This window comes from Muntiacus reevesi, chromosome 10 (genome assembly GCF_963930625.1).
Source record: "Muntiacus reevesi chromosome 10, mMunRee1.1, whole genome shotgun sequence".
NCBI classification, from domain to species: Eukaryota; Metazoa; Chordata; class Mammalia; order Artiodactyla; family Cervidae; genus Muntiacus; species Muntiacus reevesi.
Genome location: NC_089258.1, coordinates 55170139 through 55192553, shown reverse-complemented (window position 1 = coordinate 55192553; position 22415 = coordinate 55170139). Strand labels below are relative to the sequence as shown.

Sequence of the window (22415 nt, the reverse complement as noted above, 5' to 3'; positions counted from 1 at the left end):
GTATAAATACACACACACAGACACACACACACACACACACACAGACACATACATATACATATATGCAATGGAATAATATTCAACCATAAAAAAAGAAGGAAATTTTGCCATATGCAGCAACATGGATGGACTGGAAGGGCATTATACTAAGTGAAATAAGTCAAACAGAGAAAGACAAATGCTGTATGACATCACATGTGGAATCTACAAAATTCAACAAACTGGTGAATAAAGCAAAAAAGCAGCAGATTCACCGCTATAGGATACAAACTAGTGGTTACCGGTGGGAAGAGGGAAAGAGGGGGGAGACAACATAGGGAAGAGAGGACAAAAAAGGGTTATTATGGAATTGCATATGTGAATCTTTTGAAAAACTGTCAAGCGTTACGGAATTAAAGAATCTTTCATTCAATTTAAAAAATTCTAAAAATTAAAAATGTTAAGTATTCTAAAATGATGCTTTACGTAAATGAGACCAGCATAAAGGGGAGCAGAATGAAAAATGACAAAAAGTAAACATCTGGACAAATGTAATAATGATAGAGAAATGTATAATTTGAGGGGAGGGAGAGGATTGCTTTCAAATAATTTTAGAAGAGCCACATCACCACTAGAGTTGACTTTTCCTTCAATCAAAACTCTTTGTACCCAGTGCTTCAAATTCCATTATTGTTGATTCTCCTTTAGGTTAAGGAGTCTTGCTTGTAGGATCCCTCATTTTAATGCAAACATATCTGGGGAGTTTTAGTTATTAAGGTAGAATAAATTAAGCTATTTTTTTTTTTCCTACAGGTGAGCAATGTTTAGCAGGATGGGATATACTAATGGAAAGCACAGCCACTTTCAACAAACAGAAGGAAGACAGAGGAAAAGAAGGATTCCTGATCGGGAGAAGAGGCAGTTGGCTGAGGCACCATGGAGCTGGGAGTTTGGGGCTCAGGTGCAGTTGTTCAGGCAAGACTTTAAGTCAATGTGGAGGAGTGGAAAGAGACAGGCAGAGAAAGGCAGCAAAGATGCTCTGGAACCAGACTAAAAACATGACCATCTTGCTTAAAGTCATCTTTGGCTTCAAATAACCTTAAAGAAATGAGGATACCTTTATTCTTATTTTCCATGCTTTTTTGTTTTTTCAGATTGTGTTCTTTGCAATGGTTCTAATACCATTACTTTAATTTCTTTCTTTGCCCTCTGAGTCTTTATATTAATTCTTTTTGGCTGAGTCCGATGAAATCAGTATTTATCTCCTGCACATTGAATTTTGATAACCTTGATCAGCAAGGCCAACCACAGAGTTTCCCATTACAATTTGAAACAGTCCCAAAATAATAAATTGCAGCAAGAATAAAGTGTACCTGAGGATGAAATTTCTTGTGATTAAAAGGCAAGGTTAGCTTGGACTAGATTAGGCACTTTTGTTTTATGACACTCATAAATTTGAAAAATCTATAAAAGAAAAACTGAATAAACAGTTTAGGCAAGTTGCATCATTAAAAAAAAAAAGGTTCACACTTTGAAAAATGAATGAGGGCATGTGGCAAAGTAGAAAGGACTGTGTGAAAACAAATAACTTCAGATGAGGCTGGAACCCAAGCGTAGGCATCTCTTTAGTAAAAGGACAGGGGCTTGCAAAATGGCCTTTTCTTAACCAGTGTCTAGAACCTAATCTGAGCAAGAGGGGGTTTTTCTTTTTTAAAAAAATGCATTTATTTATTTATTTATTTTTGACTATGCTGGGTTTTTGTGGCTACGCGGGCTCCTCTCTAGTTGCGGTGAGTGGGGGCTCCTCTCTAGTTGCGGTGAGTGGGGGCTCCTCTCTAGTTGCGGTGTGCAGGCTTCTCACTGCGCTGGCTTCTCTTGTTGCCGAGCACACGCTCTAGGCATCCAGGCTTTAGCAGCTGCAGCCCCTGGACTCTAGAGCAGAGGCTCAAGAGTTGGGGTGCATGGGCTTAGTTGTTCTGTGGCGTGTGGGATCTTCCCGGGCCAGGGATCGAACCCGTGTTTCTTGCACTGGCAGGCAGATTCTTTATCACTGAGCCACCAGGGAAGCCCAGGAAGGCATTTCTCAAAGCTGCAATGCAGGGATGGCCGTCAATAGCCAAGACATCTGCTGTGTCTGAGTGAGCTGACAAGAGAACAGCTCTGCACGAGGAGCTAGCCTCATCATCTGCGGTGACTGCAGAAGCCGGGGGAGGGTGCCCTAACTTGGGAACTCGAGTCTTCTCTTCCTGCTTATGTCTAGATGCTCGAATGTCTAGAGCTGTCCCTTTTTTCTCTTTCACCTGCTTGTTCTTTTTTCCAAAACTGCTTTACTGAGACACGAACTCACAAACCATACAATGAACCTATGTAAAGTGTCCAAGTCAATAGTTTTTAGTACGCACATGGTGGTGTGCAGCTATCATCACGATCAATTTTATAATGTTTTTATCACCCTCTGTACCAATTATCAGTCACCTATTTTTCCTCTTGCCCCCCCAACCCCTCCAGCCCTAGGCAAGTACTAAAACACTGTCTCACCACAGAAGTGACTATTCTAGACATTTCAAAGAAAAGGGGCCCTATAACATGTAGACTTTTGCGACCAGCTGTTTTCACTTAACATAGTGTTTTCAAGATCCACACATATTATAGCATGTATCAGTACTCATTTCTTCTTATGGCCAAATAATACTCCATTGTATGAATATATCACGTTCTCTTTCTCTGTTCATCAGGGAATGGAGATGTGAGTCGTTTCCATTTTTTTGGCTATTAGGAAAATGCTACTATGGAATACCATGTTTTCATTCCTCTGTGTCTACACCTATGAGAGGCACTGCTGGTCTTCTTGTATGTAGTTGTATGTTGAACATTTTCAGGAACTTCTAGACTGTTTTCCACAGTGGCAGCACCATGTTACACCCTCACCAATGTGTGAGGGTTTCAGTTTCTATATAACTTCACCAACACCTGTTTTAACCTGTTGGTTTTCTTTTATACCACACTGCAAGTGTGTATACCATACAGCAAACTTGCAGTGAGGGGATGGACTATAGGTCATTGGTAATAAAATTTGTCCTGGAACCAAGCATCATGTTCTCTTAAAAAGCAGTGGATTCTGTGGGTCTGCTACACAAATTCATTATTACATTATTCTATTATTTTTTCTTTGTCTTCTAATATACTGGTTTAATTTTCAAATGCATTTTTCTATTAAAGTTAAAATACTCTTTAGCTCATAAAGTCTGCCTCTGAGACTATATCCTAGAGAAATAAAATCAGCTAATCTTAAACATATATATACATATACAAATAATTTTCATTATGACATTGCTGCAAAAATTAAAATAACTGGAATGTTTACCAGAAAGGGAATGGCTAAATAAGTTATATATTTCTTTCATGGAGAACTACATGGCTAGCAGAAAAGAGTGGGTTTGGACCTATATCTTCTGTTCTGGGAGGGAAGCCTATTATATATATTTTAAGTAAAAAAGTACAAGTTGCAAAGTAGTGTGTATAAATATGATCCCATTTTTGGAAACTAAGAAAGAGAATCAACAAATTAAATAGATGTGTACAGTTTGGAGCATGAATGAAGGTGAGGAGGTTGTATAACTTTGATGTTGGATCATACAGAAGGAGCTGTGAAGGAAATCAGTAATTTTCTATTTTATAGTTTTGAATTTTTACTTCGCCTGATAATTTGTATTAACTACAAGAAAGAAAAATGAAAGTATTTTCTTAAAAAAGACATATTTTCTTGAGTTTCTGTTTAACAGCTCTTATTCAATAATTAGAAATTAATCAGCTATCTTCTCTTGGAGAAACTGGGTTTTAAAAATCCTTCCTTATTTACTGTAAAGAAATGAAGCTGTGTAAGAAATATGGGAGCAATGTTTTTCTTTTACTTCAATTCTTCCCTTCATCATAGATGGGCTTTTTTTAAAAGGAGAATAGGCATCTTTTTTTTTTTTCTGTAGTAACAAGCCCCAAAACTGAGCACAGGAAATGGAGAGAAGAATCAATACAAATGTAATACACAGGGATACAATAACCTATAACTGTCTTTAACTATTTTCCTTGGTTGTTGTCAGTTTGGACAGAATTATCTGTTCTCAGATATGGAGTGACCATCCTCAAGAGTGGAGCCATGACACAAATCTACGAATTGGACAAACATCTCTTATTTGAAACAAGTGGACTTGTGTTACCACCATCTTATCTGGAGTTCCCATGCTGTGTTTGTAAACGGTTAAGATCACAGAATAAAATAAACGCATGGAAATTTTTCCCCTTTAAGTTTTAATGCATATTTTATAGGACACTCCAAGCTTCCTTCTGTTAAATTTGTCACTATTTGAACAGAATACCCATCCTTGAACATGCAATAGAGATTTCAAAGAGGGTATAAACCTTTACTTACAAAACCCTACCCAAAATGATTAACACATTTGAAAAATTAACTTAAAATCCCACTAAATATTTTAACTTTCCCTCCCTATTTTGCTGACTATAAAAAATAAATATCTTCAATGGTATTCATCACTTTCTCAATTTACCTATTCATAAGATATTAACACCTAGAACAGGTAACGGTAGTCTCAAATTTCTAGGGGACAGAGGAAATGACCGTGACACAGCCTGTTTATAACCCAATCTATTACTCAGAACACGGGTCTAACGGAAGCCCTGGCAGGCCACCCCGTCAGCGTTCATCCACAACTCAGCTGTGAACGGCACCTCTGTCACTGGAAGTGTGTGGCTGAGCCTGGACAGGGAGCTTGATGAGACGCTGAGGAGGGAAAACCCCAAGCGTACTTGCAAGCAGGGAAAGCAGGATTAGCATGAAGGGCCCCAGAGAATACACATTTTCTTCAAGATAAGATTTGTGAAGCCTCCAGGGGAGGACAAACATATGGATGCTGAAGAGAAGGTTTAGTGGCTCAAAGGAGAAAAATTAGGTTGTGTGTTTGCTGACTTACAAAGAAAGAGCATCTTCTTAAGCATGTACCATGAAGGATTTAGATTCCCAAGTGCAAAACAGTGCAATTCTGACATTAGCAACCATTTGGAATGAGGTCGATAACTGTAAACTTAATTTTTTTTCTCAAAAGTGTTCTGAAAATGAATTTGCTTTTTATTTTTCACTTAGTAATTATTTCTTTAGAACAACTCAAGACCCAACGATGAATGATAATACGCCTACAACATATCTGCTGGTATCTGATGATCAGACGGCAGTAGGTGTTGGTATAAATATGTGTGCAGTTTGGCATGAAGCAGCAGGTGTTTAATAATTGTGACTGAACCGGCACCATGCTAACTCACAATGTGGAATCAAAATTGGCAACGTGGCAAGGAACCGGATACAAGTTTAGCAGTCATCTGGGGCTCAGGACATCAGACCAATAAAGGCTGAGGCGGGGGGAGAGGATTACCCCCACTGTGTCCGGAGGAGGGCTATAAGCTATGTCTATCTACTCACACCTTCTGGCAGGTAATCTACAAAGCAGGTTGGTTGCCAAGCCTGAAAGAGGCACTTACCTACTTAACAGCCAAAATTAGTTAACAATCGGTTAGGCAGGGGAGCTAAAGGAGGGAGCTAAAGAGGACAACGCTCACATGAAACAGTGATAAACTAGAGCTATTTAACTCATGTCTTTAAATACAGAAATTTAAGGTTGAGTAAACACGGCCAGCTAAATCCTTTAATCCCACTGCTGACATTTGTAGGGACTGAGAAGGATTAATCATGTTGATCTCTAAACGAATCATTTTAAGGAGTTCATATTTAAAAGGAAGAAAAACTTTGGAGACGCGGTGATTAGCCTAGGGGATCTGATGAATGTTTCAGGTTTTTGTCCTTCTTTATGAAACCCTACTCTCAGAAAGAAAAGGGTTTTTCTCAGCACCAGGAAGTTTTTCAGAAAACGTGGAAAAGGGTTTCAGATTCCTCTCGTTTTTATAAGATGACAGAGGTGAGGGGGAACACTGGGGAAATGAAAAGTTGGGGTAGAACTTGAAATTCATAGCAGCATTAAGTGCTGAATGGTAAGACCATATGGTCATATTTCTTTTGAAGTCTAGGCTCAGTTCCCATTATTCACTATAATGGCATCCAAGACCAAACGAAATCTCAGTCTTTAAAAGCGTTTTGCTCTTGGCTCTCAAATTCTCCTCTTTCACAATTTCCAAGATGCTTGACTGTTAATTGATTTTCAGAATGCAAAAAATACAAATAAACAAAATAAAAATAAGAAGAGTAGGAAAAAATGGATGTATTTCTTTTCACTTTGAGAGCAGGATAAAATAGTACAGAGAGACACACAATTAGTATTGCAATCAGCAGAGTTATTAATACTGCTCTTACATCTTTTCAGTGCTATTAGTGATATTCTAAAATAATATGTGCATATTTCATGACCTACATTGAAGAAATATGAATTTAATTCTTTTGACCTATCTGGAACACACAATATGGGGAAATACTTTAAAGTTATTTATCATTTTAGTGAATTCCAACAATAAAACTGTCAAAAACTGCAATCTATATCCAAGCACTAAAACTGGGCTTTCTTTTTTCTATTTAGAAGTGGATGAAAATATTTGAAAGGCATGGTTCTAACCACGTGCCACCAACTCTTCATTTTCTCCCTCAGCACAGTCCTGGATAGGTGAGTGTGTTAGAGATTAGTGTGAGTCGCTCAGTCATGCCTGGCTCTTTGCAACCCTGTGGACAATAGCCCACCAGGCTCCTCTATCCCTGGGATTCTCCAGGCAAGAATACTGGACTGGGTTGCTGTTTTCTTCTCCAGGAGATCTTCCAAACCCAAGGATCAAACCTGAGTCTTCTGCATTGGCGGGTGGGTTCTTTACCGACTGAGCTACCAGGGAAGCCTGGATAGGTTGGGAATGCTATAATCTTAGTGACCAAAATGTCTTTATTCAGCAAAACACTGCGACGGATTGGCAGCAGAGGTGTTTTTTATGAGGACTGTGCTTGTGGCTCAGTGGGGACAATGTGACAGTCCCAGGGTCAAATGAAATGGCTGAAGCAGGATGAAAGGAGAATGTAAACCCAAGCTTCCCACATGCAACTACAGGTGTTTGAAATGTCCAGTTTTGGGTTTTGACATTGAAGGCAAAAGGAGAAGAGGGTGGCAGAGGATGAGATGGTTGGAGAGCATCACCCATTCAGTGGAATGAACTTGGGGAAACCCCAGGAGACAGTGAGGGGCAGGGAGGCCTGAGGTGCTACAGTTCATGTGGTCGCAAAGAGATGGACATGACTTAGCTCCTGGACAGTAACAATTTAAAAATTGTCACTGCTTGGGTAAATTCTACATGCAGTGAAATACACAAATTTCAAATGGATACTTCAGTGAGTTTCAACAGATGCATCTACCACGAACCCAAACCAAACACAGCACTCTCCCTCGTGCCCACAGTGTTCCTTCCTGCATCCCATACAGTCAATCCCCATCTTCACAGGCAACCACCGTTCTGATTTCTTTTTGCTACAGATGAGTTTGAGTTTTGTGTGTTCTTACTCTTAATATAAACAGAGTCATGCAGTATCTGCTCTGAATCCTTTCACTTAATGGAATATTTTTGAGGTTCTTCCTCACTGTTGCTTGTACCAGTAATTCATTTTTGGTATTACCAAGCTGTGTCCTATTACATGTGAAAGTAGCTCAGTCATGTCCAATGCTGCAATACCATGGATTATATAGTCCATGGAATTCTCCAGGCCAGAATATTGGAGTGGGTAACTGTTCCCTTCTCCAGGGGATCTTCCCAACCCAGGGATCGAACACAGGTCTTCCACATTGCAGATGGATCCTTTACAGCTGAGCCACAAGGGAAGCCCTAGAATACTGGAGTGGGTAGCCCATCCCTTCTCCAGTGGATCTTCCCAATCCAGGAATCGAACTGGGGTCTCCTGCATTGCAGGCAGATTCTTTACCAGCTGATCTACCAGGAAGATCCATCTATTGCATAAATATACTACAATTTGTCACATAATTTCACTTGGTCATTCTAGTTTGGGCTCATTATGAATAAAGTCACCGTGAAAATAAAGTTTCATTTGTTTTATGTAAATACTTAGGAAATGAATTGTTCGGAAAAAGGGAAGATGTTATTAACTTTATGTAAGAAATTGCCAGTTTCTAAATAAATCTTGCCATTTTACATTTTACATTCCCATCAACAATGTATGAGAATTCATTTGTTCCACATCTTCACTGATATTTGGTGCTATGAATCTTTTTAATTTTAGCCATTCTAGTGGGTGAGTGGTAGTATTTCATTGTAGTTTTAATTTTCAGTTCCCTGATGGCTTAATGATGTTGAACACTTTTTCATGTGTTCATTAGACATTTGTGTATCATCTGCATAGTTTCTGTTATAATTTTGTCCATTTTTAAATTGCATTACTAATCTTGTTACTGATTTATAGAAGCTCTTTATATATTCTAGATATGAGTCATTTGACATATACAACATATATAGGCATATATGTATGCATATGTCAATATACATATATATATAAAGGTACATTTATTTGTCACATGCATACATACATAAATATGCAAAACTATGTAAAATGCAGCTTGCCTTTTCATTTTCTGAAAGGTATTTTTTTCATAAGTAGAAGTTTTGATTTTGATGAAATCCAATTTTTTTTCTTTTATGTTTTGTCCTTTTATGACCTCTCTAACCTATCTATGTTTACTTCAAGGTTTCAAGCACATTCAAGGCTTTTACTATGGTTTTCCTAGGATGGTTTGGTTTATTCATAAAAGCTAGATGGTGAAAGAGTAGAGTAGATAAATGACAGGATTTGACTCTATTTCTTGCAAAACAGAAAGGATAAGGCTAGAGATCTCTTTAAGGAAATTGGAAACATCAAAGGAACATTTCTTCCAAAGATGGGCACAATAAAGGACAGAAATGGTAAAGAACCTGATAGATGCAGATGCCACAGTGATCAAGAAGAGATGGGAAGGACGCACAGAAGAGCTGCACAGAAAAAATCTTAAAGACCTGGATGACCTCGTTGGTGTCGTCTCACTCAGAGCCAGACATTGCGGAGGATGAAGTCCAGTGGGCCTTAGGGAGCACTGCTGACAGTAAAGCTGTGAGGTGACAGGATTCCATCAGAGCTATTTCAGATCCTAAAAGATGATGCTATTAAAGTGCTGCACTCAATATGTTAACAAATTTGGAAAACTCAGCAGTGGCCACAGAACTGGAAAAGGTCAATCTTCATCCCAGTTCCCAAGAAGGGCAGTATTAAAGAATGTTCAAATCACAAGACAATTGCACTCATCTCCCACGCTAGTAAGTAAAATCCTCCAAGTTAGGCTTCACTATTACATGAACCAAGAAATTCCAGATGTTCAAATTGGATTTTAAAAAGCAGAGGAACCAGAGACCAAATGCCCAGCATTCTATTGATCATAAATAAAGCAAGAGAATTCCAGAAAAACATCTCTCTCTCTTTCATTGACTACGCTAAAGCCTCTGACTGTGTGGATCATAACAAACTGTGGAAAACTCTAAAAGAGATGGGAATACCAGACCATCTTACCTGTCTCCTGAGAAACCTGTATGTGGGTCAAGAAGCAACAGTTAGAACCCTGAATGGAACAACTGACTGGTTAAGGATTGAGAAAGGAGTACACCAGGGCTGTTTATTGTTGCCCGGTTTATTTAACTTATATGCAGAGCACATCATGTGAAATGCCAGGGTGGATGAGTTACAAGCTGTAATCAAGATTGCCGGGAGAAGTAACAACAACCTCAGATATGCAGATGATACCACTCTAATGGCAGAAAGCAAAGAGGAACTAAAGAGCATCATGATGAGGGTAAAGGAGGAGAGTGAAAAAGCTGGCTTAAAACTCAATATTTAAAAAAAACAACAACAGATCATGGCATCCTCTCCCTTCATTTCATGCAAAAAGATGGGGAAAAGGTAGAAGCATATCTAGAAAGATATCCTCTTCTTGAGCTCTAAAATCACTGCAGATGGTGGCCACAGATGTGAAATTAGATGATGATTGATTGCTTCTTGGAAGGAGAGCTGTGACACACCTAGACAGTGTGTTAAAAAGCAGAGACATCACTTTGCCAACAAAGGTCCATGTAGTCAAGTCTATGGTCTTTCCAGTAGTCATCTACGGATGTGAGGGTTGGACAATAAAGAAGGCAGAGCACTGAAGAATTGATGCTTTCAAACTGTGGTGCTGGAGAAGACTCTTGAGAGTCCCTTGGAAAGCAAAGAGATCAAACCAGTCAATTTTAAAGGAAATCAACCCTGAATATTCCTTGAAGGGACTGATGCTAAAGCTGAAGTTCCAATACTTTGGCCACCTGATGCAAAGAGCTGACTCATTAGAAAAGACCGTGATGCTGGGAAAGATTGAAGACAGAAGGGGTGATAGAGGGTGAGATGGTTGGATGGCATCACCAACTCAATGGACAGGAACTTGGGCAAACTCCGGGAGATGGTGAGGAACAGGGAAGCTTGGTGACATGGGTTCACAAAGTCAGACACAATTTGGTGACTGAATGACAACAATTTCTGGCTCTGGAACTCACCAGCTATTGAGTGAGTGAGCATTTTTACAAGCCTAGATCTCTATCATCCTCATCTATAAAATGGACTTAGAGGATCTCAGAAATCTCCCAACCATAAGGTTACACAGAGGCAGAAAGAAGGCAACACAGTGAACTATGAAACAAAGCTGAGAACAACTGTGTAATGAGTCCAAGAAGGAGGAAAAGGAAGAGTTAAGCATTAGTAAAAGTATGGGAATATGTTTGTTACTAGCTCAGTCGTGTCCGACTCTTCATGACCCCACGGACCCCTGTAGCCCGCCAGGCTCCTCTGTCCATGGGATTCTCCAGGCAAGAATACTGGAGTGGGTTGCCATTTCCTTCTCCAAGAGATCTTCCTGACCCAGGGATCAAACCTGGGTCTCCAGCATTACAGGCAGATTCTTTATCATCTGGGCCACCAGGGAAATCCCCCAAAAAAGTATGGATGACAGGGTATTAAAGTTTCCTTTAGCACCAGGAAATTTGGTTTACATTTCACCCCTAAACTGAATCGGAAACACCGTGCCATGCTCCTAGCATGCCTGGAATTCATCCTGAATTAAAAACCAACCATCAGGACAGAGTGAACATAAACAACAGCGTCTGCCTGTCTAGGAAGGTGCTTTTCCTCCCACTCCCGTGGTTCCAAGACAAGGATGATCTTTGCCTTTGATCTTTGATGATTTAAAACTGGCAGGTTTCCTTTCACAACCCCACTGAAATACAAACTCTAATTTTTTTTTTACTTTCTTCCTAAGCCAAAACTTCAGTTGTGCAGCAAGTTCTTGCTTTAGGAATCCATGTATGGTGTTTAGAAGTTGATAACGGATCAGTATATACTTTCCCATGAAAACAATACGGAGGAAGACGAGATAAAACATGCAAGTGTATTAAGTCATCTGGATGGAAGAACACTCTAGTGTGTGACTTCAATGTACAAGCCTACCTTTTTGAAAAACAAAACAAAAAAACCCCAATGTGTTCAGAATTTCAAATAGGAACACCTGTCACAACAGTTGCTTCTCCCATTCATTTTCTGCTTACCAAGCTGGGAGGAATGTCCTGAGCAAATCACTGGTGGTCATCTGGTTCATGAATGCTCAGTGATTGAAGCCAGGACACGAGCTATGCAGGGGGACGTGGGATGAGCTACTGCCCTTCTCAGACTAATAGGAAAACCGATGACCTCTTCATACGTTCACTGACCGCTTGAATTTGCTCTTCTGTGAATTGTCTATTCAAGCCATTTCCCCTTGGGTGATCTTTCTGTTTTCAATTTGCAAAGTTACTCTTCGTTTATTATATATATGTGTGTGTATATACCTTTTATCTGTCACATGGATTAAAAACATATTTCCCAACATAATAATTTTGTTCATGGTATCTTATTTTTATTTATATTTTATATGCAATATTTTAAATAAAAAATCATCATATAAGGCTTTTCTTCCGGACTTTTTATATCTATGAGAATGGTCTCCTCTATGTTTGGGATGTATACAAAGTCCCTGGGGCGGGTTGTATAGATTCACAACCACTTTTTCCTTGCCTGCCTCTGTTAAAGAAGCTGGAAGGCAAAAATAGTAAATGTTCCCTCTTCTCATGCAGCTAAGTGTAGCCAAGTATAACAGTTCTGAAAAAAGAGATGCGGGAAGATGTCTCTGGGGAGTAAAAAGAAATAGTCCAATGGAGAGGAGTGCTTCTCATCTTTGCTTTTATTCTATTTCAACAGGAATATGAAAATGCAGCAAACATCTGGGGATCCGTGGGACAAAGGCCACATGCTAAGGATGACTGAGCACAAAAAAAAAAGCAGAAATAATCTGGGTCCTCGATGGCATCTTTGAACCCTGGACAATCTACCTTTGGACTTCTTGCTTTGTTAGAAAATAATTCTGTTAGGAGTTTAAATCATTGTTTTTGGAGCTTTCTGCTACTAATGGATCAAGTAATTCCTACTGTATTCAGTCTCTCAAATGAACTTCTAGAATTCTTACTGCTTTATTTTTTACATTTGTCTTTAATCCATCTTAATTTATTTTTGAATATGCTGAAAGATATGGGTCCAATTTTATATTCTTCCAGATGGATAGCCAGTTGTGCCAGCACCATTTATCAAATTACACTGAATAGAAAAGCCATTTTTTGTTTTATGCTAAATTTCTCTATATACTAGGATCTATTTCTAAAATTTTAGTCTACTTCACTGATCAACTTGTTTTTATTTATGCCAGTATCTTATAGATGTGATTACATGGCTTCCTAGAATGTTTTTAAATGTATGGTAAGGGCATTTTATTCTCACTTTTGAATATATTTTTGGCTATATTTGACATTTATTTTTCCACACAAATTTTAAGATCACATTTTCACATTAAACATAAACCTTGACTTCTATGCATTTACTTTGGTAGAATTGATATTTTTATAATGTCTATCTTCCCATCTGAAAACACTGACTCTCTTTTCATTTAGTCAGATCTTGTTTTATGTCTCACAATAATATTTATGGATCTGTTCTTATTAGGGCCCATACAACTCTTGTAAAATTTATTTCAAAGAACTTTATAGTGTTTGTTGACATTGTGGTAAGATAGTTTTTCTGACTTCCAAATTTAGCCAATGATTATTTAATAAATATGTAGAAGTGGTATATAACATGCATCAGACAATTATTCTATTAGTAAGTAGTTTATATATATTAACTCATTTCATCCTTAATAAGCCATAGATTGAAAGCTAAAGCACAATCTGCATAGAAGAAAACTGAAGTACAGAGAAACTAAGTAATTCATTCAAGCAAGTTACTTGGCCAAAATTGGGTAAGTTGCCATGCAATTAAATAAATGGAAGGTGTGGGTATGAAACGTTTATCATCTAGATCCAGAATCTATGTTCTTAACTATTATGCTATATACACTACCAGTGGGGTCTATATATTTATCTTCTATTTATCCAAGTACCAATTTGCTTCAAACATTATTTAATGTTTTTTATTTCAAATGATTTTCGCACATACAAAGTCAATCAACAAAAGTGCTAGTTTCAATGTTTCCCAAAATATATATTAATTGTTTCATTTTCTTTTCTTATGTAATTGCTAAAAAGTCTAAACGGTTTTGCATAGTAATTGTGAGGGTAGATGAATCTTTCTTGTGTTACTGACTTTAATGGAAATGGTCCTAGGATCTTACCTTTAAAATGCTGTTCAATTTTTTTGATAGATTATCTTATACAACTAACATATTTATGTGTTTTTCCTTCTTGTTTACTTAGTGAGCTTTATTTTAAGAAGGAATAGCTTTAAAATTTTTACCCCAAACCATTTCATCATCTAGTGATAAGATCATGCTTTTCTACATTGATTTATTAATCTAATTATGTTAATAGATTTCCTAACATTGAAAAAAAATCCTTACATCACCACCAAGGATTAGTAACCACTTGATTATTAACCTAGTCCAGACTATTATCCTTTTATTCATTTCTAGATTCTTACATACAAATATTTAGAATTTTTACGTCCATATTGAGAAGCAATTTTGGTCTAGATAGCTTCTTTTTGTACTAAGTTAAGTTTTGTTATTAAGTTGGGTCAATATCACAATATGAAGTTGAGTGCTTTCCATCTTTCTTTTCTTTCTTTTTTTGGTGTTGAATAGCTTTCTGAACTTTGCACTTGCCTGTAGTTTGAAGATTACATAAAATTCAACTAGGAACCTAGCTGGTGAAAGTGAGTCCTTCAGTTCAATCCGACTCTCTGTGACCCCATGGACTGTAGCCAATTAGGCTCCTCCGTCCATGGGATTCTCCAGGCAAGAATACTAGAGTGGGTTGCCATTTCCTTCTCCAGGGGATCTTCCCGACCCAGGGATTGAACCCAGGTCTCCGGCATCGCAGGCAGACTCTTTACAGGCTGAGCCACCAGGAAAGCCACAGGAAGCTCTCTGGTACTTTTTAACGATGGCCCTTTTAATCACCTTTCTAATCGCTTCTGAGATGATCAATTCTGATGAGTTTTCTCCCTGTTTTGAAATAACTTGGGGTCAATCATATTTTATTAAGAAAAAATAAATTTCTCTAGATTTAAAAAAATGTGTTGTTCCGAGCTGATCCTTTTAATTGTTACAATGTCTTCAGCATCTCTCCTTATTTTTGATCTTGTTAATCTGTAACCAGGACCATCAGATGCTTTCTGGTTTCTTTGCCTTTTAAAATAACCAACTTTTTGTTTGTCTCTAATTTATCATGATCATCTACTTCTTCCTATTTTCCTTTGGTTTCTTCCCCCCCCCCCCTCAGATATCTCACATCTTTCTTAAGGTACATAGTAAAGAAACATAGTAAGTTTCTATTTGCTGGTCTTTTTAGATCTGTTTCTGAAGAAGGTGAACTATAATATTCCACAATAAGTATGTTTTAATAAACTTCTTTCTCCCAAAAGCTTTTGCTTTGTAAATTTAGCTACTATGTTGTTTAATGTATGTATTTAAGAACACCCATCCTCTTGTCTCTTGTCTTTTACTTACTGGCCCTCTTTATCCTGTTCAGTATTTTTAATTGCCAATTCCACCTTTCCCGATATTAATACTGCCATTCCTACTTTACTTTTTTGTTTGTATTTACCTAATATCTCTTTATATCTATCTCTTCATTCTCAACCACTTTTTACCCTCTCAAGTCTGTTTTGTATAAGTACCAGTAACACTTATAAATTAGCTGTATAGTTTCTGTCAAAATTCAGTGTGTTTTCATTTCATGTAATATGTCATATATAGAGTTCCCTTTTTCCATCTTGTTTTATGGTTTTTCCTGATTTTACCCGTTTCATCTTTTTCCTTGGAGCTGTTTTTGCTAAAGTGATCAGACTGCTATTCATTCCTTTTCCCCCCGCTAATTAGTCTATTGTGCTTTTCTTCATGTCACTAATGACTATCTTCCCTTTCCTGACATTCATATTCAAATACTTATTTTTCATTATTACACGAATGCAAGATAGCATTCTTGCATGAACGCAAGAATGCAAATTATTCCCTCCACTAAAGCTCTATTCTGTAACTGTTCCTCCCCTCACTCTTCGGATGGGATTTTTGGATCGCTTAATTTCCCTACTAGTTTCTTCCAGCTACTGGATTTTGCTGATAGGGAAGGAGTTTTATTTCTAGTCCTTTTTTAAAGGTTTCCATTATAGTGGTTCTTGTACATTTCACATTTGTTCTATCATCATCATTTGGGACCTGAAAGGGGGGAACTCAGGACGGGCTACTGCCTTTCTCAGACTAACAGGAAAACTGATGACTTCTTCATATGTTCACTGACCACTTGAATTTGCTCCTCTGTGGACTGTCTCTTCAAGCCATCTCCCACTGGGTTGTCTTTCTGCTCTCTGTCTGTTGAAAGTGCTGCAGCCCCTTTGGAGCTTGCATCTGGCCCCACTAGCAAAGCACCCGCATCAGCTCTGACCATCAGGAGCTGAAGAAGGTTCTAGACCTCATCTGCACCCATGTCACTGCTCAGCCCAGGGGAGGTAAAGAGCTGGCTGGAGATGAGGCACCATTTGAGCCAGGCTTATTCCAGAATCCTGGATGCATATTTACAGGGAGACTCACACTGCCCCTCTAGTGTCCTTTTCTTTCACAGAAGAGCATTCTGTTTGGTCATGGAAGGGGCTAGCATCTGGAATCCTGTATAAAAGATGGACTGGGACTCAGGATGCAACCCTCTAAGGAAGTGCAGCGGAGGCTTCGGGGCTTGCGGGACCTACCTACTGGCCTTGGACCAGCCATGCTACGAGGTGAGCAGTCATCCATGGACATGACTTCTCACCTCGTGGGAGCCGGGGGCTGCTGGGCACCCTTGCTGACGATGAGCAGGAAGAGAAGGCAAATCCCGAAGCAGCAGTGAGGAGACTGGAAAGTTTCCGGGACCAGAAGCGAGTGGTCAGGAAAGCATGTGAGCCACTCTCAGAAGTCAGAGAGTGCTGGTCTGTCCATCTACCTCCATCCTTCCCTTCCCTACACTGTAAGTGGATTCTCTATTTTGATTTCAGGTGTGGTACAAACACAGACATAACGCTGTCTGCTTTTCAGATGTAAGAACAGATAGCCTTCCTTCCCACTGACACTGTATAAAAGAAGAGTAAATGTAGTCTTTTCATTTTAAAATCCTGAGATTCACAACCTCAACCCCGATGCCTGACTAACAGATAAACACTTTGGGTTAAGATTATCCTAGAGGTGTTTTTCTTTTTCCTTTTGTTTTTTCAGGCTTATAGTTCTGTGGAACAAAAGTGTTCCCATTTCCAGTTGCCCCCTCATTTCAAAATTCACCTTCAGGGCCAACATTCCTCATTGGATTGATGAGCTTTCTCGTGTGGTCAAGAACATTACAGGCAATGTACATAGTGCTGAAAAGAAAATATTTTATCACTTCTCTAAAAACTGGGGATGATCTTATGCAGCTGTTTCATAAGAAATATGTCTCACATCTGATGGGATAAATTCCCTTCAAAGACAAATCAAAGAAAATAGTATCCAAGATGCCAAAGAACCCACTATTAGCCAAACTCCAACACACCTACAGTGAGCTCCACAGCTGCTAAAAGGACAGCTCTTTCCATCACCCAATAAACCACATGGAGAGATTTAAAAGGAGAGACAGAAAGAGGCCTGTCCAAGATCCAGTCAGATTACACATTACTGTGAAAAGGAAGCCATCCTCAGCTTTACAGTATCTAAATAGAACATATTAAAATATAGTCAGCTGCCAGTCAGTAAAGCCATAAAAATGATTAAAAACAAGTTTGAGAATTGACCATAAAATTGGTTGATAAAAATAAGGAAATTATATTTGTTTTCCTTTACAGTTGATTAAAATTATTGTATTTCTAGATTTGATTTTTCTATGTCATTGAATTAATGGGTTGTTGTTGTTTAGTTGCTAAGTCATATCTGACTCTTTGTGACCCCATAGGCTGTAGCCCACCAGGCTCCTCTGTCCATGGATTTCCCAGGCAAGAATGCTGGAGTGAGTTGCCATTTCCTTTTCCAGGGGTTGTTCCCAACCCAGGGATCGAACCTGCATCTCCTGCATTGGCAAGATGAATTCTTTACCACTGAACCTCTGGGGGTGGGAGTGGGTTCTCCCTTTATCCCTTCCTCCAGCTGAAGGCACATTTTCCTGTGTCATTCAAAGAAGTGGGTTTGGACTGACAAGGTGTTTTAAAACTCCATGGACAAGCTCAATTAGCATAGTTCTTTGGAAGGGGTTCAATGATCTTTGGCTGCTATTAATATTTTTAATCTTTCATTTTTATTATGTGTATGATGTCAAGAGCTGTGGCAGGAAGCACATTTTGTCAATTAAATAATTAATCCCATAGCATAATAGTCAGGGAGGAAAAACTGACATTTGTCAGGTTCAAAGAAAATGAAAGCTGGGAAGGAGGTTTCATTACTCTTGCTCAGGAAACATAATCTGAGAGCAGACTTGACTTGTTCCTTTCCTCATCTACTGCTCCTGCTACAAACATTCCCTGTATCAAACCACAGGAAAGAAAAATCATTTGCAATAGTTCTCCCCACATCCTTATCCACCCAATCACAAAATCACATTAGATTTATTTTTTACATATGTCTACAGTCTCCTCCTTTTAGTACCATCAAAACTGGCTAAAATTGACAAAACTGTAGGGCAAGGATGACACTAAATTGCCTGCTTTCTGCTTTAGCAAATGCACAGAGGTTAGAAGCCTGAGCTGAGCGCTGGAGGTAGACAGCCCCGGGTTCAAGTCCCCGCGGGGCCCTCACAGACCATGGGATCTCAGGCTCCAGGCTTGCCTGTCTCAACTTGAGAAAGGGTCCTGCTCTCAGGCCCCAGCTCCCAAGGCGCTGGGAGACTCCAGTGACGGCGCACACACCTCCCAGCACACAGCCAGCTTCGAGGTAAGGAGTCAGCACGCCTTGGCTATGAAGAGCAGTGCATTCCGTTTACGTTTTTAATACGATCTGATTTATGAACAGGTGGAGTGCACTGTAGCACCAGCATGCGCTGCACTTTCGCTTTTCCTTTCACTTCTGCTCCTAAGCCTCCTCTCACTGCTCCTCCTTCAGTCTCTCCTGACAGGAGGCCTCTGTCGGCTTGCCTGGAGCTCTGTCTCCTTCAGCCCCTTTCCCGCACTAGTCCTTGGCTGGCCAGGCGCCGGGTAATGGGACTGCCTGGTCCGCTAAGTCTAAGGTTCCAGGGTTTCCACAGATGGTCTCACCATGTCATCAACAACAGTCTGCACTGGATTAATGCTGCCTGGGAGGTGAAACTAACCTGTTAAGCATCCTTGTTTGTGCCAAAACTAAATGGTTGCTTGGGGTGGGGATGTGTTTCCTGGGTGCATCATGCCACATGTGAAACTGTTTTCTCTAATAGTATTCCACAAGGTATTTTTTTCCCAATAGGTCACTAAACAGTTATTTTTGTTATAAAAGGCAAGACTTCACGAGGTTCCCATTGCCTGTATGTCTACAATATCTATTTTTGCAATTGGTGAAAAATATACCCTGATAATCTACAGCAGCTGTATAGACAACATGAAACAAAACATTGGGTTTAGAATGATCGCCCATTGGACAATGAGCTCAAGACCCTTAATTTAGCAAGAGTACCTATCTCAAATATGTGTTCCATATTTCCCTTAAATACTGGATTAAAACTGTTAAGCAAAAAAAAAAAAAAAAAAAAAACAAAAAACTGTTAAGCAATTTTGTCCTCTTTCATGTAATTTGATATGTGTAATTAGTAAGGCAGGTGGGAGAAAAAAACTTAGTAAGTCAGTAAGTGGGGGGGGGGGGATTCTCCCTTTGGTAAATCAGATGAGTCTTCTTGACATAAACTGGTTTTAGGTGAGGGAACATTATTTCAATCTAGTTAGGATGGTTCTTTCCACAATGCAGAGAAGAAAAAAAAACGTGGAAAATTTTCAAATTTTTGAATGGTTTGTTGGATTATTACTTTTTCTGAAATTTGTTCCTGCTCAGGATCAAACTGAGTCACACTTTCTGTAAGGTGATTGGAAAAGAATGAATATATTCTTTAAGTTTATTTTCCCTCATTTCTTGATGCGATTTGCTAAGTGAGGCTAAGCTATGGGTAAATGTACAATGCAGGAGAAAGGAGATTTTATTAGCAGTAACATTGCACACATCTCAGGACTATGTTAGAAGAAACAAAATGTCTCTATATACACTTCCTGGGCTCAGATGTTAAAGAATCTGCCTGCAGTGCAGGAGACCCGGATTTGTTCCATGGGTCAGGAAGATTTCCCTGTTCGGTAATGGCAGCCCACCCCAGTATCCTTGCCTGGAGAATTTCATGGACAGAGGAGCCTGGTGGGCTACAGTCCATGGGATCCAACGGAGTCAGCAACTGAGCAACTAACACTTATGCTAACTTTAAAGAAGCTACTGTCTTTAATGGGTAGACATCAGAAGGGTTAGGATTGTGAGGTCAAGTTACAGCAGTCACTGTGTCACTGGTTGAACATGCAGGCAGAAAACAAGAGTGTAAAAATGTTCAACAAATAAATGTGAATGATCAAACCATAATAGATTATATTATGGGAAACTAGGATGTTTTAACCTTAATGACCTAGATGGCCTTTGAGGGAGAAAATGGAACTCTTCTGAAGCAGGTTCTCCTATAAACAGCCAGAAACAGCTGGGCTGGATGGATCAGGAGATGATGAAGAGGAAGAATAAAGATGGGTTTCCTCACCGACAGTTCTGATCTCCTTAGTTAGTTAGTTAAGTCGCTCAGTTGTGTCCGACTCTTTGCAACCCCGTGGATTGTAGCCCACCAGGCTCCTTCATCCATGGGATTCTCCAGGCAAGAATACTGGAGTGGGTTGCCATTTCCTTCTCCATCTGATCTCCTTAGCCAGCTCTAATTAGAAAAACACTGTGAGCATCTTCCTGAGCGTGGAAGGGAGCCCAGAGAGTTTAAGCTCCAACACTGACTGTGTGCAAGAAGGACTTGTGTCTGGGGCTCCATACGCCCGTGGGAGGCTTTCCACCTCTCAAGCGGAAGACTGTGGGATCACCTGAATCAGAGGCTAGAACATCAATCTAAGAAAATAATCAAGGCATCCTGACACCAGCAAGTTAGCGCGAACTGAGCGTGCCCGCCGTGTCACTGGGACGAGGACCTACCTACCTTGTCTGGAGAACTCATCCGCTTCCCTGTGAACCAAATCCTTCACTCTGTTTCCGTAAAGCAGCCGTGAGGAATCGTGATCAAAGGCTTTCAGGGTTTCGCTGGAGCTGTAAGACTTCTGCGTGGGAACCCGGCACTCCTCGTTGTCCGCCGAGGAGTTCGTGTAGCGCCGCTCCTTCTCCCGGCGGTTCTTGGTCAGCGAGCAGTAGGGCCGCCGTTCCTTCACATCCATACTTCATTCCTTCCCGGGGCACATCAGTCCTGGCTGTGGCCGGGTCGGCTCAGGGGTCCATCCTCAGTGGTCTGCCTGTGGAGATAAAAGGTTGGCATGATGTTCAGTTCAGTGGCTCAGTCGTGTCCGACTCTTTGCGACCCCATGGACTGCAGTATGCCAGGCTTCCCTGTCCATCACCAACTTCCGGAGCTTACTCTAACTCATGTCCATTGAGTTGGTGATGCCATCCAACCATCTCATCCTCTGTCAGCATTACATTCATCTAAAAACCGACAGGCCTCCTTAACCTGGAGAACGATGGGAGGGAAGGGTGTTATTGCATATTGTGGAAACTCACTTTCCCCAAGAAGTGAACACTGGTGAAATCAGCTTAAGGTATCCTGTCTCATCAGCAGGTGAGGCACACCTTCTGGTAATGAGTGTTATGAGTCCTTGTTGAAGCTTCTAGATCGAATCTTCACTTTAATGATGATCTAGTTGCTAAGTCATATCTGACTCTTGCAACCTCATGGACTGTAGCCCACCAGGCTCCTCTGCCCATGGGATTCTCCAGGCAAGAATACTGGAGTGGGTTGCCATTTCCTTCTCCATCACCTTAATACGCACACACACACACACACACACACACACAAAATAAGCTCAAGCTCAAATCTTGATCCAGAAGCTAGCTAAAAACTGGCCTCAATGTTTTCTAAATTTTCCACAATGGAAAAGTTTTCTCCTGCTGCATTTTCTTTATTCACAAAACTTTTTCTTTCTTTTTCTTAAAAAAAAAATACTACTTTTATTTCTTTAATCTTTTTTTAAAGAGCAAGAGAAAATTGGGAGCTTCTTAGAAGTGAAACTTTGTCAAGTGCACTGAACATTTATTTTATTACTTTTTTTACAAAGACATTTCATTCAGAGGGCACAGGTATCATGTTTTAAGGACCTAAATGTCTTGACTGGTGGCAAAAGTGGATCCTTCTCTCCTAATTCCTCTCCTCCAAAAGCATTTGCCTCTTGAGAAAGTGAATTGAAGCAACACTATCTTGATATTTAAGGCAATTTGAGTAGCTAATTTGATGGGGTAGTTTCTTGCAAGGGCCAGTAGCAAGAATGAGTGAGAAGAAGCAGGGTGAATAGTGTTTCTTTGCCTACCTACTCTTTTTTTTTTTTTACATTTCCTGACAGGGGTTAGGGTGGGCAGAAAGGCCTCTGTCCCTGAAGATGCGAGCCCAGGAGAGGGAGAGTGACCCAGGGCTGATCCACATTTTAATTTGTCCTCTCTTGCCTTTGTTCTTTCTCATTTTGTCTCTCCTTTTAATCTGAAGGCCCCAAAGGTCTTGTCTTCAGCTCTCGTGCCTCTCCCTACCCCCACTCCTTTCCTAAACTTGACTTGGCTAAT

The 22415-nt window shown here is 39.8% G+C and overlaps 1 protein-coding gene across 3 annotated transcripts in view; it reads right to left on the bottom strand.

The window, feature by feature from the left end:
• The window catches only part of TENM3 (teneurin transmembrane protein 3), a 442567-nt gene extending 421533 nt beyond the window's left edge, over positions 1-21034 (bottom strand). For all 3 annotated transcript variants that reach the window (XM_065946684.1, XM_065946685.1, XM_065946686.1), the window contains exon 1: positions 20794-21034. In XM_065946684.1, the coding sequence (XP_065802756.1) occupies positions 20794-21025 (232 nt within the window). In that variant the 5' untranslated portion in view covers positions 21026-21034. The remainder of the gene's footprint in view (positions 1-20793) is intronic.
• Positions 21035-22415: the final 1381 nt, after the last annotated feature.